The sequence below is a fragment of the Somniosus microcephalus genome, chromosome 6 (genome assembly GCF_052327205.1).
Source record: "Somniosus microcephalus isolate GS21.2 chromosome 6, FLI_Smic_1.0, whole genome shotgun sequence".
Lineage (NCBI taxonomy): Eukaryota > Metazoa > Chordata > Chondrichthyes > Squaliformes > Somniosidae > Somniosus > Somniosus microcephalus.
In genome coordinates this window covers 135,555,856-135,571,405 of record NC_140992.1, presented here as the reverse complement: position 1 = coordinate 135,571,405, position 15,550 = coordinate 135,555,856, and the positions used below count along the sequence as shown (strand labels likewise).

General features: G+C 45.3%; 1 protein-coding gene across 1 annotated transcript; it reads left to right on the top strand.

Annotated features, from left to right (window-relative positions):
• The first annotated feature begins 1,897 nt into the window (after positions 1–1,897).
• On the top strand, positions 1,898–9,410 carry LOC147116098 (thymidylate kinase-like). Its single transcript, XM_085992005.1, has 4 exons — positions 1,898–1,924; positions 2,436–2,633; positions 5,998–6,129; positions 7,792–9,410. Exons 1-3 carry the CDS (start codon positions 1,898–1,900, stop codon positions 6,106–6,108), a joined length of 336 nt encoding a protein of 111 aa, XP_085848131.1. The 3' UTR covers positions 6,109–6,129; positions 7,792–9,410.
• The last annotated feature ends 6,140 nt before the right edge of the window (positions 9,411–15,550 follow it).

Below are 15,550 nucleotides of genomic sequence, written 5' to 3'. Positions count from 1 at the left end.
ACGGGAAGAGAGGGGGAAGTAGAGAGAGAGAGAGGGAAGAGGAGACGGGGAGAGAGGGAAGAGAGAGAGAGAAATTTTTTGAGCTTCAGGCCTGCCTGCAGCGGGCCTGGAGAGCAGCCCCGAGTCCCCCCTGCGCGAGGTTGAGGAGGAGGGGGGGGGCACGGCGGCGGTTAGGGGATCACTTAATTTCCTACTGTTGCTAAACACAATTTAAAACTCAAATAAATTGTTATTTAATTCCCTAACACACAATTCAAATATTTACCTTAGTTTACCTTAGTTCCCTAACACACAGAAAGTGTGGGGAAAAAATCGTGAAAAATCAAGATGGCGGCCACTCACCTTGGTTCAGAACGATAAGGCCCGCCCACACACGCACCGATTGGTCGACCGTCAGGTCACCGAAGCGTAGGATTGGTCAATCGTCAAGTCACTCAACACTCAACTGTAGGATGGCACGCGCCAGGAACCCGCCGTACGATTGGTCGACCTGTCGCTAATGAGATGCTAATGAGCGGAATGTTGAACGTTTTTTGGATACCGCGGGCGCGATTTTTGTCCGGCCGAAACGTAAATACACCTATGACCGGTCCGTAATCGCAAGCTTTCTTTTGACGCGACGCGCGCGTCGGTACGCTCTATAACTTTCAAACGTATAGAGAACGGATATATATAAAGAATATGCAAATAGTTGAAAGTAAGAACTTACATTTATACAGCGCTTTCACGACCTAAGGACGTCCCAAAGTGCTTTAAAGCCAATTAAATACTTTTAGAAGTTCCATTTCAGGGTGTTTCATTATTGGTCATTTTTAAAATTTGTTCCTGGGATGTGGGCGTCGCTGGCAAAGCCAGCATTTATTGCCCATCCTTAACTGCCCTTGAGAAGGTGGTGGTGAGCCGCCTCCTTGAACCGCTGCAGTTCGTGTGGTGAAGGTACTCCCACAGTGCTGTTGGGGAGGGAGTTCCAGGATTTTGACCCAGCGACGATGAAGGATCGGCAATATACTTCTAAGCCAGGATGGTGTGAGACTTAGAGGGGAACTTGGAGGTGGCGGTGTTCCCATGCGCCTGCTGCCCTTGTCCTTCTAGGTGGTAGAGGTCACGGGTTTGGGAGGTGTTGCTGAAGAAGCCTTGGTGAGTTGCTGCATGCATCTTGTAGATAGTACACACTGCAGCCACGGTACGCCGGTGGTGGTGGGAGTGGATGTTTAAGGTGGTGGATGGGGTGCCAATCAAGTGGGCTGCTTTGTCCTGGATGGGGTTGAGCTTCTTGAGTGTTGTTGGAGCTGCACTCATCCAGGCAAGTGGAGAGTATTCCATCACACTCCTTACTTGTGCCTTGTAGATGGTGGAAAGGCTTTGGGGAGTCGGGAGGTGAGACACTCGCCGCAGAATACCCAGCCTCTGACCTGCTCTTGTTGCCACAGTATTTATGTGGCTGGTCCAGTTAGGTTTCTGGTCACGCAAAGTAACCAATTTTGTATATTTACCTATTCTAAGCTGCCATTCAGCTGCAGACATATCCGATTTTAATTAGTTAGACAAAGGCCAGATTCCTTAGATTGTTCATTCATTTCCTATTCCAGCACCCAAATTAGAATAAGAGACATCTTTTCTGATCTGTTGTTCAAAGTTCTACATGTACTGTTTATTGAGACACGGTGCCACATGAATATTAGCCAGTTAGGATTGTAGCCATGACAAATTCAACCCTAACTGGTGCCATTCCTTAATGAGGATAATTTGCTGGTCCGAGCATGTATGAATCTTTGTCTGTCTTGGCTTCTCTTCTTTCTTTGTCAGTTCTGAGAATTACAGTATCAACATTTTAGGTTTTCTCAGAAATCTGTCGTGCGGTATAGAAGGACAATCTTCCTGCAATTCCCTGGCAAAGATGGGAGGTTCAGAACATTCCTTCTTTGTAAGACTTCATCAAAGGTGACTTGAGAGGGGTTGTAATGATATCAGCAAATAGTGATGATATTTGTCTGTGTTTGATTACTTATGCCTTACAGCATATTTGTCTGTGTTTTTGATTCCTTGTGCCTGACCAGCAGAGGTCATGTGAGAGACAAGCAGTCCAGAGGAGTTTTACTTTGTTTCATTCTAGATGCATCACAGCATAGTGTGTTCTGTAAAAAGCTGTAGAAAGTCTTGAACAAGACTTTAGATTAAACAACATTCTCTTTCAGAAATGAGTCTTTATTGAACCCAAAAAGAAATCAATACAGGGGTATATACAATTATGAAGGGGTTTGATAGGATAGATGTAGAGAAGATGTTTCCACTTGTGGGGAGACCAAAATTACAGGCTATAAAAATAAGATGGTCACTGTCCATCCACCTGTGAAAGCTCAAGGAAAGGTTATCAATTTTAATGCTAATCACCTCTCCTCTTTATCTAATGCTGCTTGAACTGCTCCCTCGAATAGGATTTCACACTGGAGTGGTGCAAACAACCAGACATTGGTATTCCAAAACCCGATGTAATCCTGTTCCTTCATCTTACCCCTGCGGCAGCCATGAAGCGAGGGGGCTTTGGCAACGAGCGGTATGAAAACCTTGATTTCCAGGAGCTGGTGCTTCAACAGTTTGGAAAACTGATGAAAGACGAGAGTCTAAACTGGAAGGTATGGGCAGGGTGTCTCCGATGGGCCGCGGTTTTACAAAGGAAGGGGAAGGGGGAGGGGGCGCCAATGACGGGCCCAAGCGAGTAGTGTCAATTGTCACTAAGAAGTGAAATGATTGAGGGGGGGTATCACCCATGGGCTTTATTGGGGAATAACACTGAAAGCACTTTGCACTACACTGACCAGTTAGTTGAGAGAGGCTTATCGGGGTGATAGCCTGTATGAAAATGGATATAGAGCCCAATAAAGTTAAAGCTATGCTGGTTAATGTTTTACCAGAAACCTGTCTCATTCAGAGCCAATGTCCACTTCGTATATGCTGCTCAGGGATTGAATAGGAACTACCCAGCAGCATAATAGCTGCTGCATCTGTCCCATTTCCCAAACTTCTGCCCTCACCCCTTCCCCCCCTCCCTCCCAGAACCACGATCGGGTTCCCCTTGTCCTCACCTTCCACCCCACCAGTCTCCACATTCAACGGATCATCCTCCTCCATCTCCAGCGTGATCCCACCGCCAAGCAATCTTCCTGTCCCCACCACTTCAGCATTCCAAAGGGACAGTTCCCTCCGCGACACCCTGGTCCACTCCTCAATCACCCCCAACACCCACTCCCCTTCCCGTGCAAGCGCAGGAGATGTAACACCTGCCCTTTTACCTCGTCCCTTCCCACCGTCCAGGGTGCAACACTCCTTCCAGGTGAAACTTGTACTTCTTGCAATCTAGTATACTGTATTCACTGCTCACAATTTAGTATACTGTATTCGCTGCTCACAATTTAGTATACTGTATTCACTGCTCACAATTTAGTATACTGTATTCACTGCTCACAATTTAGTATACTGTATTCGCTGCTCACAATTTAGTATACTGTATTCGCTGCTCACAATTTAGTATACTGTATTCGCTGCTCACAATTTAGTATACTGTATTCACTGCTCACAATGCGGTCTCTTCCACATTGGGGAGCCCAAACGCAGATTGGGTGGTCGCTTTGCTGAACACCCCCCGTTCAGTCCGCAAGCGTGACCCTGAGTTTCCGGTCACCTGTCACTTTAATTTTCTGCTGCACTCCTACTCTGACCTCTCGGTCTTCGGCCTCCTGCACTGTTCTAATGAAGCTCAACGGAAGCTCGAGGAACAGCACCTCATCTTTCTATTAGGCACTTCACAGCCTTCCGGACGCAACAAAGAGTTGAATAATTTCAGATCGTAACCACTGCCCCCATTTTTTGGGACAGCAGCTGTTAATGATTCTGCTATTGCCATTTACCCCTCCTCTAGACCCATCTATTGTTTCTTTACTTATACCATTACCATCCCCTTTAATTGCACCGGCATCCCTTTTGTCATTTAATCTCTCCTGCCTTCCACCCTATCACAGACCTTCTCTTTCGTTCTTCCAGCACTTTATTATTTCAGATTTCCAGCATCTACAGTATTTTGCTTTTGTAATTGCTTCTCTATTGTTCTTTAATTCTAACCAAATAAATTCTGTCTTTGAACCCACAAATAAATCATCCCTTTCTAGTGCTGTAACATTGTCTTTGATCAATACTCCCTCCTTTTGTTCCATTCCTTTCTTTCCTTGTAGCCAGGAATATTAAGTTCCCATTCATCCCCTTCTTTGAGCCAGGTCTCTGTTATTGCCACTTGTGCCTGTAGCTCACCTACGCTACATGGATTTATGTACATGCACTCCAAACCCATCTTAGACTGCTTTGGATTTGCTCCTGTCTGATCCCTCCTATTTCTGAACTATTCTTTACTCTAGTGCTATTTGCTTCTCCCAGTCCTCTGTGCACCTTGTATCTCCTCTCCAATGTTTCATCCTGGTGCCTCGCCTCCAGTGAAATTAATTTAAACCCTTCCCCACAGCACTAGTTAACCTTCCCGCGAGGACATTGGTCCCAACCCTGTCCATCTTGTACAGGTCCCTCCTGCCCCAAAGCTGGTCTGAATGCCCCAGGAATCTAAAGCCCTCCCTCCTGCACCATTTCTCCAGCTATGCATTAACTTGTCTTATCTTACTGCTCTTCTACTCACTAGCACGTGGTACTGGGAGTAATTCCGTGATTACTACCTTTTTTGAAGTCCTGCTCTTGAACTTCCTCCTTAGCTCCTGAAACTGTCTGTCAACCCTCTTCCTACCTATGTCATTGGTTCCCACATGGAGCACGGCTTCCGAACATTCCCCTCTTCTACCCGCCGCCCGTTCAGCGATGTCCTTTACCCTGGCACCAGGAGGCAACATACCACGCGGGACGCACGTCAGCAGCTGCAGAAACGCCTGTCTATCCCCCGACTATCGAATCCCCTATAACCACTGCATTTCTACACTTTGCTGTGCCCCCCGTGCTGTCTTTTGCCCCACAGTGCTGTGGATGTGTTCGAGACTGCATTCCCCAAGGTGTCGTCACCCTCACCGGTATACAGCACTGAAAATGTTTGAGTGCGCTGCACCCCCAGAGGATTCTGGCCCTGCCTGTCTCCGCCTACCCTGCCCGATAGCCACCCACTTACTCTCCTCCTGAACTCTCTGTATCTGCGGGGTGACCACCTCCTGGAACGTGCGCTCTGGGAAATTCTCCGCCTCCTGTACGCCCTGCAGTGACTCCAGCCGCTGCTCAAGCTCAGAAACCTCGAGCAAGAGTTCGAGCAACTGGAGGCACTTCCTGCACACGTGGTTATCCAGGACACATGAAGCATCCTGGAGTTCCCACATGACACAGGAATTGCAGGCAACGGATCTCGGCTGTCCCATCATTTTACTTAAAAGTCTATCAACTTAGTCATATACATGTATGTCTCTTATATAAAATGTTTTTAGTGCGTGGAGGCGATGAACGTGATGGTTATAATAGCACCAGTGAAGGGCCCGGACTGTGCTGCCTATGAAGGACACAGACTCCGCAGCCTATTCTCTGGTTGTATGAGAGCTCAGTTTTCACATTATTACATGTTTTATTTTATCCCTTTTACTGCATCATAGAATGATAGAGCACAGAAGGAGGCCATTCGGCCCATCGTGCCTGTGCCCGCTCTTTGGTAGAGCTATTCAATTAGTTCCACTCCCCTGCTCTTTCCTCACAGCCCTGTAAATATTTTCCCTTCGAGTATTTATCCAATTCCTTTTTGAATGTTGCTATTGAACCTCCCTTTCAGGCAGTGCATCTAGATTACAACAACTCGTTGCATAAAAATGTTTTCCTCATGTCACCTCTGATGAAAGAACCAATCACCTTAAATCTGTGGCCTCTGGTTACTGACCCTTCTGACACTGGAAACAGTTTCTCCTTATTTACTCTAATTACTCAAAACCCTTCAAAATTTAACTTTATTTTAACTTTATTTAAATAAAACAGGTGTTGGATGCTTCTCAATGTATTGAAGATTTACACCAGGCGATAATGTCTAAGGTGCAGAAAACCATAGAGAAAGCTGAGGAGGAGCCGCTCGGAGAACTCTGGAAATAAGATCTTTCTTTCCTGCACACGGTGAGAGATTTGGGGGACCAGGAGGTTATCACTCTCACCCCACATTCAACTCCATTTTCCAGATTCACCTGGTGTATTCTACTACCTGCTGCTGTGGAAGGACTTGGTTCCGCTGCCTAGCCTTTTAAAGGGGGGATATTCAGATGGACAGTGTTATCCCTTTTTATGAAAATCAAAGCGATCCAATAATATATATATATATATATATAAGAAAAATCAAACTGAATCTTTGTAACTTAGTGGTCACAAATCTTCCTCGTTCAGTTTTCTCCGACCTCCGACACCTCCTGACTCGGACTACAGTGCAGTTCTACTGTACCACTTCACTCCAGCCTTCCTGATGTGTGAGCATTGTTAAGTGGCAGTTTAGCCACAGGGGTAGGTGCTTCACAACTGGGTCTGATCATCTTCATGTACCCTCACTCCCAGTCCTGGATCCCAGAGAGCAACCAGGAGCGGGTACTCCAGCTTCAAACCCGTCCGGGCCCTGAGCCCTCGCTGCTGCTGAGCTTGAGTAGAGACCAGTTTCCAGTAACTCCTACAGGGCATATTGTTACCTGTTCTTTCTGCACGACTTAACCTGCTTTAATGGCCCCAGCGATCCCCAGCCCATGGTGTGGGAAAAGGAATCCAAAACCGTTCGTGACTCTGGTGGAATGCATATGCATGGTGCTGGCAGACTCTCACTGAGCCTGATTCCCGATGGCTAAATAACCTACAACATGCTTTCTGAGCTTACACCTGAAAAAAGACCATGGGCCAGAATTTGCAGTAGGTAATAACTGCACACTAACAGCGTTTGGTGTTATTACCCCTTTTGAAACTGGCGCAACTTCAGAATGTAGTGCATGCGCATCTAAATACGGAAATCCTGAATTTGCGGTCAGACATTCACTGCTCTGACACTGGCTGTGCTGTGGATTCCCCACCCACCCCCATAGCCGGTAATCTGAAACTGATGAAAACTTGGACTTTTTCCACGGTAATAGCTCTGTTAAATACCCCATTAAAAGTTGGACTTTGTTAAATTAGGTGTAACTGGGGTTTCAACTGTATATTGACTGCTAAACAAACGTTATGGCCCTGAAAAACTCATTTTAATTTTGTGGAGTGTCAAATTTGTCCATTTTGATAAATGACAATTTTTAAGCAACTTTTTAGAAAACATTGTTTTTTAAAGTTTGTTCATGATTATTTTTGGTTCTACCTTATCCCTGAGTGCCCCAATCTTTGTTTTGCTCTCTAACATTTTTAAAAAGGACAGGCTAAAAGGAGGTTCTCATTTCCTGTCTGTGAGAATTCTACATGGTGATTGGCTGCTTGTTGACATCACAGCAGATCGCATTAGGGAGTCTCCATTTTATATTAGACTGAAATCACTTGCGTGTCAAAGTCAAGCTTCTCGCCACAGAGATCACAAGACAGTGAAGGGCTACTGCTACCTGTGGGACTGTGTTCCAGTATTCAGGAGGAGGAAAGGAATTGGGGGAGATGCAAGTTTGTGTGTTTTGATTTTCACTCCAGTGAACCATGTAACATTCCTGATTGATTTTTATTACAGAAATATGTTCACTTCTAGTCACACCTGGTTTCGAATGTAGTTTCTGTGAATATAGCTATCTCATTCTATGTTGATCATTCTATCTCCCCTCCTTTATGCAGATAAAGAGCGAATGTTTCTCAGAAAGAGGCAGAGTTTGCAACAGAAGAAGTGGACTGACTGGATTGATCTTTATATTGTGTGCTGGGTGAACAAATGGCAGGAATCTGGCTGCCCCGTATGTTCTTTCCAGGCATCAGTAGAGTTGGAATTCACTGACACCAACATTCACCGTTGTGCTTTCTTCCCTGTGATTGATCAATCCTGTTCACTCAGCCTCAGTTAACTGGGGAGTATGACCAGTGGCTGATAATCTATTTCCCTTGAGTTGTGATTAAGCATTTCACTGTTGGAATATGGAAGTGTGGATCTCCACTTGTTACAAACCTACAATGTTTAGCTTTTAATCAAAATGGAAGTGCGGCCAAGGTTTCAGATCATTTTATGAATGCACGTTGATGGTAAACCCCCTTTTATACAACAATTACTCAGAAGAGGTTTTAAACATGTTTCCCTGTTACATTATAAAACAGAATAATTACATTTTGAAATAAATAATGTGTGCTAGATAAATGGAATACTGTCTGGGGATGTGAAATAGCCAGAGATGATCTCTATTCATTTCACATTCTGTTCTGCGTCCCAGAGATGAATCTTAGTGACCGACTCTAGTATTTTTCCAAGCTCTGGGGAGTATGTGTTGTTTAAGTGCAGTGATATTTTAGACTTTGTTGAAACCCCAAAAAACTTGAGCGGTGAGCTCTTGTGAACAATTGACTTGGTCTCTAACCCTCGCTGACTTCATACAGGACTCGTACTAGATCCTGATACAAGCACAGCCTGCAGCAGAATCGCTTGGGCTGGGAGTGTGCAGAGCAGCCTCTGTTCCGTATGCAACTTGAGCTTCTGCAGGAATCATTCTGGATACCTGTGACAATGCCATCAATCTCAGTCTTCTATCCAATGTGAATGCCACACACAGGAGTTACTACTGCAAACATTACTGGATTCAGAATGGAGGTCTGTACTCATTTAATATCTCATATATGCCCTCTGACTCCACAAGATCATCTTTATTGTCCCTTCCTTTGACTAATTGCGTGTTTATAACTTTTGAGTTTCCTTTTATGTTAGCCGCTAATCTATTCTCATACTCTCTCTTTGGCCCTCTTACTCCCTTTTTTTAGATTTCCTCTGTACTTTCTATACTCAGCTTGGTTCTCCACTGTATTATGAACCTTACAATTGTCATAGGTCTCCTTCTAACCTCTATAAATTTAGTCATCCAGGGAGCTCTTGCTTTGGATGTCCTTTCTTTCCCCTCATGGGAATGTGTCTATTCTGTACCCAAATCATCTCTTTGAAGGCCTCCCATTGTTCAATTACTATTTTGCCTACCAATTCTTGATTCCAATCCACCTGCGCCAGATCCCTTTTCAACTCACTGAAGTTAGCCCTCCTCCAGTTATGTATTTAGCCATTCTGGGTATTTGTGAACAGCACTTGATTGTACTATACCAATTTGTTATTTAACAACTAGGCTGAGGTGGTTATTCTGCTTGGAGTGATGTATCCTTACTGTCTCAATGGATCATTATTTGCATATGTAGTCAGAAAATTGTTTTTTTTTGCTCTCATGAGCTCCAGTTTATAATTTGAATAAATGAGCCATTGGACTGGAGCATTGCTTAAAGTTCTTTTCTCGCTCATTAGGATAAATTTTAAGCCGTGGGTGGTAATCTGTCCACCCATGGTGGAACCCACCAATTGTCATTCCATTGAAATTCTCCAGCTTACACCCTGGGGGCTGAAGGTGAAAATGTACCTCATTGTGTTTGGAATATTGTGCAGCAGGGGTGAGGAATAGGTAGATCACAGCTGTTGGTATGGGTGTTAGACAGAACTAAACAATCCCTGCCACCAATCAAGTCAAAGCTCTGCAACATCCACTCGTGAATGGTGGTGGATAGTTAAGTAACCAACAGGAGGAGGAGGCTCCATGACCATCCCCATCCTCAACAATGGCAGAGCCCAGCACGTGAGTGCAAAAGACAAAGCTGAAGCATTTGCAACCATCTTCAGCCAGAAGGGCCGAGTAGATGATCCCTTTAAGTTGCGAGGTCGCGCAATGCTCTGAAGCTCCCACACAGCTGGCTCACCAGCTTTTAAATAGGAAAATGCGTGGTATTTTGATTGGGCCACACAACCCAAAAAAATTAAAAGGGAACATTTGCTTCCCCACCATCACAAATGTTAGTCTTCAGCTAATTCGATTCACTCCAAGTGATGATGAAACAGCTGTGTGCAAATGCTATGGGTTCCGACAACAAAAAGGCTAATAGAATGTTGGCCTTTAGCTTGAGAGGACTGAAATATGCTTCAGTTGTAGAGAGCTCTGGTTAGACCCCATCAAAAGTACTGTGTTCAGTTCTGGACATCACACCTGGAAGGATATATTGGCGTGCAGCAGATGCACCAAAATGATACCAGGGCTTAAAGGGTTAAGTTATGAGGACAGGTTGCATAGGCTTGATTTATATTCCCTGGAGTTTATACGGTTGAGGGGTGTTAAAAAGGATTCAATTACCACTATTGGCATACTCCCAATCATCAGCAAAGTAATGGAAGGAGTCATCAGCAGCAATATTTACTTATCAATAACCTGCTAAAAACTCACTCCAATCTACCACCCTCTGAACTTTCAGCACTCCGTTCTCTCCAATCCAACCCTAACATAGTCATTAAACCTACTGCCAAGGGTGGTGGTGTGGTTTGGCAAACCGGCCTCTACTGTGTGGAAGCTGAACACCAACACCTCCTCCTACCTCCCCCTGGACCATGACCCCACTACCAAACATCAAGCCATTATTTCCAAGACTGTCACTGACCTCATCTCCTCTGAAGATCTTCCTTCCATGGCTGTCAACCTCATAGTCCTCTAACCCTGCTTCTACCTCCTTTCCAAGATCCACAAACAGGGCTGCCCTGGTAGACCCATCGTTTCAGCCTGTTCTTGCCCCACGGAACTGATTTCTTTCTATTTCGACTTTTTTTTCTCCCCTTGTTCAATCTCTTCCCACCTACATTCGTGACTCTTCCGATGCCCTCCACTACTTTAACAGTTTCCTGGCCCCAACTGTCTCCTTTTCACTATGGATGTCCAATCCCTCTACACCTCCATCCCCCAACAGAATGGCACTCCACTTCTTCCTTGAACAGAGGCCCAACCCATCCCCTTCCACCACCACCCTCCTCTGCCTGGCTGAACTTGTTCTCACATTGAACAACTTCTCTTTTGACTCCACTCACTTCCTCCAAAGTTGCAATGGGAACCCACATGGGTTCTAACTATCCCTGCCTTTTTGTGGGACATGTGGAACACTTTGTTCCAGTCCTACTCAGGTCCCCTCCCTTACCTCTTTTTCTGGTACATTGATGACTATTTGTGCCATTTCCTGCTCTCGCCCTGAACTAGAAAATTTAATTCACTTTGCTTCCAATTTCCACCCTTCCCTCACCGTCACATGGTCCATCTTTGACTCTTCCATTCCTCGACTTCTCTGTCTCCATTTCTAGGTTCAGTGTTTGTAAGGTAGATTTTCCATGGAATCAACCAGACCTTCCAGAGGGTGATGGGGTTAGAGAAACCAGGCAACAAGTGTTCTTGTACCTAACCCAAGGGGACATGTTTCTCATAGGAATATAAAAGGAGGATGGATCAAACCCATCCCATTCAAACACTGTGCAACCTTCAGGGAAGAGACAAAGAAAACAGCAGCTAATTCAGGAAAAAACTCTGGGAAGTTCCTCAGACTTCCTAAACCAAAGCAAGTTCCAAGAGACTGATAGCTGGCATTATGAGTAATGGACTAACTGGCAACTTGCCCTCTATAACCAGAAATGCCTTTTTTACTTTGGAGCTTGTCAAGTTCCCTTTGAAAGGACTGTAGCAAACCCATATCACGACATTTCCCTCAGAGTATAGTGCTCTTCGTTTCACACTTGATGATCCTAGTAATACTATTCTAAATCTTCCCTAATGTCACCTCACACTGCTTGTGAACCCTTGATGAATTATTGACTATTACCCAGAACTGTCTCTTAATCAGTTACCTTTAACAGGTTTCACAGCTTGTTATAAACATGCCTGAACCTTTCCACCCCAAAATGCATGACACTGTATTTGGCCACATTGAAGGACATTAGCCACCTACAGGTCCTTCCCATAACTGCCTAAATCAGCCTATAACCTTTTGATTTGATCTGAATCATTAACCTGTGGTCCACATTTTTCTATTAACAAATTAATATTTTCATTAATGATTTGCATGAATGTGTTGGCCCAAACATGGAGCCTTGTCGAACTCCACTCATGATCAGGCCCCATTAATAACAGCCTTCTGCCTGTGACATTTAAACTAGTTACCTATGCAGCACATCTGTGCTTGATCGCAAAGGCTCTAATCTTTTCCAATAGTCTCCTCTGCGGCATTTTGTCAAAAGATTTTTGGAAATCAAGTTACAGATGAGCAGGACTGCCATTATCCACTATTCCAGTCACTTTTCAAAGAACTCAACCAGGTAGTGAGGCAAATCCTCTGTAACCACTGAACACTCCAAGTGATTGTAAATCACATGCCTTGTAAGGCAATGCAGCATTTTTAACTGAGTGCAGATGACATTGTTGAGTTTGGATTTCAGGGCATTGCAGCAAAGCCCAGTCCTGTCCAGATTCAATGTTCACACAAGTACTGTCCAGCAGGAGTTTTTTTTTAAAAGAATGATCTTGATTATGAACTCTTGATTCCTGCACTCTCCCAGCTCATCCAGGTACAGCGAGACCAATTGTAATTTTGCTAAGATACCAATAGCTTTCTGGCTCTAAAACTGTTAAAGTATACTCTTGAAACAACTCCAATTAATTGTTTTAAAACTTTTACTTCAGCTTTGCCTCTTCCTTGTTTTCTACTCAGTTATTTTACATTTTTACTCTCCTATGCTTGCACGTAGTTTGCCAGTTTACAGTATTGCAAGAGGGGAGGATGCTGGGATGTACATGTGGGATGGGGTGCACAAACACAATGAGAGAATTTAGAAAGGTTTATCAGAAATCTCTCCCCAGACAGAAAAGGAGATACGGTATATCCCAAAATATATATATATGTAAGCCCCAAGTTCTGGATGAGCAGAAATTTTCTCCAATTAAGTTAAGTCCAATTAAAGTTATGATTTTCTGTCCCCGCCACAAACTCCGTTCCCTAACCAAACCCTCATCCATACCTTTGTTACCTCTAGACTGATCTATTCCAACGCACTCCTGGCTAGCCTCCCATATTTTACCCTACATAAACTTGAGGTCATCCAAAACTCGGCTGCCCAAGTCCTAACTAGCACCAAGTCCCGTTCACCCATCTCCCCTGTGCTCACTGACCTACACTGGCTCCCGGTTAAGCAATGCCTCGATTTCAAAATTCTCATCCTGGTTTTCAAATCCCTCCACGGCCTCGTCCCTATCTCTGTAATTTCCTTCAGCCCCACCCCGATATCTCTGCGCTCCTTTAATTCTGCCCTCTTGAGCATCCCTGATTGTAATCACTCAACCATTGGTGGCTGTGCCTTCTGTAGCCTAGGCCCTAAGCTCGAATTCCCTGCCTAAACCTCTCCGTCTATCTTTCCTCCTTTAAGACGCTCCTTAAAACCTACCTCTTTCACCTGCCCTAATTTCTCTTTGTGGCTCTGTCAAATTTTTTGTCTTATAATAGGCCTGTGAAACACCGTGGGACGTTTTGCTATGTTAAAGGCGCTATATAAATACAAGTTGTTGTTGATTTTAACTTGGGGTGTGGGTGGTGGGGGGGGCGGTGCGGGAAGGGCCAATGACAGCGTTGGCGCGAAGCTTAACTCCTGGGCCTCATTACCTTGTTCCAGACTGGACTCCCACCCACATCCGGCGGGAATGGCGAGCAGGATTTTGCCTGTAAGGTTGCTGCTGGGGACCCGGGGGAACAGTCCCGGCATAAGCTAATTCGTATGGGGTGGCGGGGGAGAGACCTGGGCAGGGGAGGCTCAAAGCTTCCTTGTGGGGCCCAGAAGAGCATTCCTGCTTCTTAAGAAAAAGTTAAAAATTGAATTTGGGCCAGACTGTTAATGCAGGGGATCAGGGATTGTTCAGCTAAAGTGCTCTTCAATGAGCTGAAGAACTCTGGCTCCAGGGAGGTGCTGGACCCTCCCGTTTCCTTGCCACCCTCGGTCATCAGTTTCCTCTCCATCATCATCATGCTGAAGGTCCACGTCCAATGGCAGCCTTGTGTGTTTATGTTGCACACTGCAAAACACAATTATACAGGAGGACACCTCTTGTAAGCTGTATGGAAGGAAGCTAACAGGCAGCCGAATCGTTGCTCAAGGACTCCAATGGTCTGCTCAGTGAGGACTCCAGTTAAGCCATGGATTGGATTGTAACGCAGTTTGGTTGCTGAACGTGGGTTGCTGAGAAGAGACTCGAGCCATGTGTGCAGAGGAGACCATAGTCCTCAAACATCCAGCCTCGCGCTCCCTCTGCAGGGTCAAAGAGTGGGGGATGGAAGATTGGCGCCAGATAAAAGCATCGTGGCAGCTGCCAGGAAAGTAGGCACAGTTCAGGCTGCTGCTCACACAGCAGTTGCACACTAATGGAGTGGAAGCGCTTGTGCTTGGTGAAGGCAGTGGGGTCAGGGTGCAGGGCGATATGGGAACAGTCAATGACACCATGCACTTGGGAGAAACCTGCAATCTCTGAACCCGAACCCTATTCTGTTGCTTTTGGAAAGTGATGCTCTTGGTATTAGTCACCTGTTTAATGCAAGCAGGGACTACAGACTGACTGATGTGATGGATTATCTCCAATGGCATCCTGGAAGGTGGAGTTAAAAAGGGGAGAATTAACATTGCGCCTTTCACGACCTCAGGATATCCCAAAGCAGTTTACAGCCAATGAAGTACTTTTGAAGTCACTGTTCTAATGTAGGAAACACGGCAGGCAACTTGCGCACAGCAAGCTCCCACAATCAGCAATGAGATAACGACCAGATAATCTGCTTTAGTGATTTTGGTTGAGGGAGAAATATTGTCCAGGACACCACAGAGAACTTCCCAGCTCTTCTTCGAAATAGTGTCATGGGATCTTTTATGTCCACCAGAAAGGACAGACGGGGCCTCGGTTTAACGTCTCATTCAAAAGGTGGCACCTCCGACAGTGCAGCACTCCCTCAGTACTGCATTGAAGCATTAGCCTAGATTACATGGAGTGGGACTTGAACCCACAACCTTCTGACTTGAAGACGAGGGCGCTACCCACTGAGCCACAGCTTACACCTTTGCTAGGAAGTAAATGCACTAATTGTTGTTATTTCAGCCAAGGCATAATGGTCTCAAACATTATTAAATTAAGCCTACACCAATACAGCACACGGAGGAGGGAGTGCGAGAGAATAACTGGGCACTCTGTTATACCTTTGATAAGACATCAGGATACGCCAAACCAAATGGTATCGGAACATGCAGGGGTCAGTCAGCATCTGAAAGAGAAAGACAGGCAAACACCAAGTGGAATCCTAAATTCTGATGGCAGAGGTTTTTTTTGGTATCAGTCTTTGCAACACATGATGCGAAATTGTCAACGTGGATGCATAGTCCGTCCTATCAAGAAAAAAAAAGAAATCTCAGAACAGACGAGGCTGCTGGCCCTGATGGCATCCACCCGAAAGAGCTCCAAGCAATGGAGGCTTTGCTCTGCTCGCTGGGGTCTGGGCTTGTTCCTATGGACTGGGGAGAGGTGCTCAG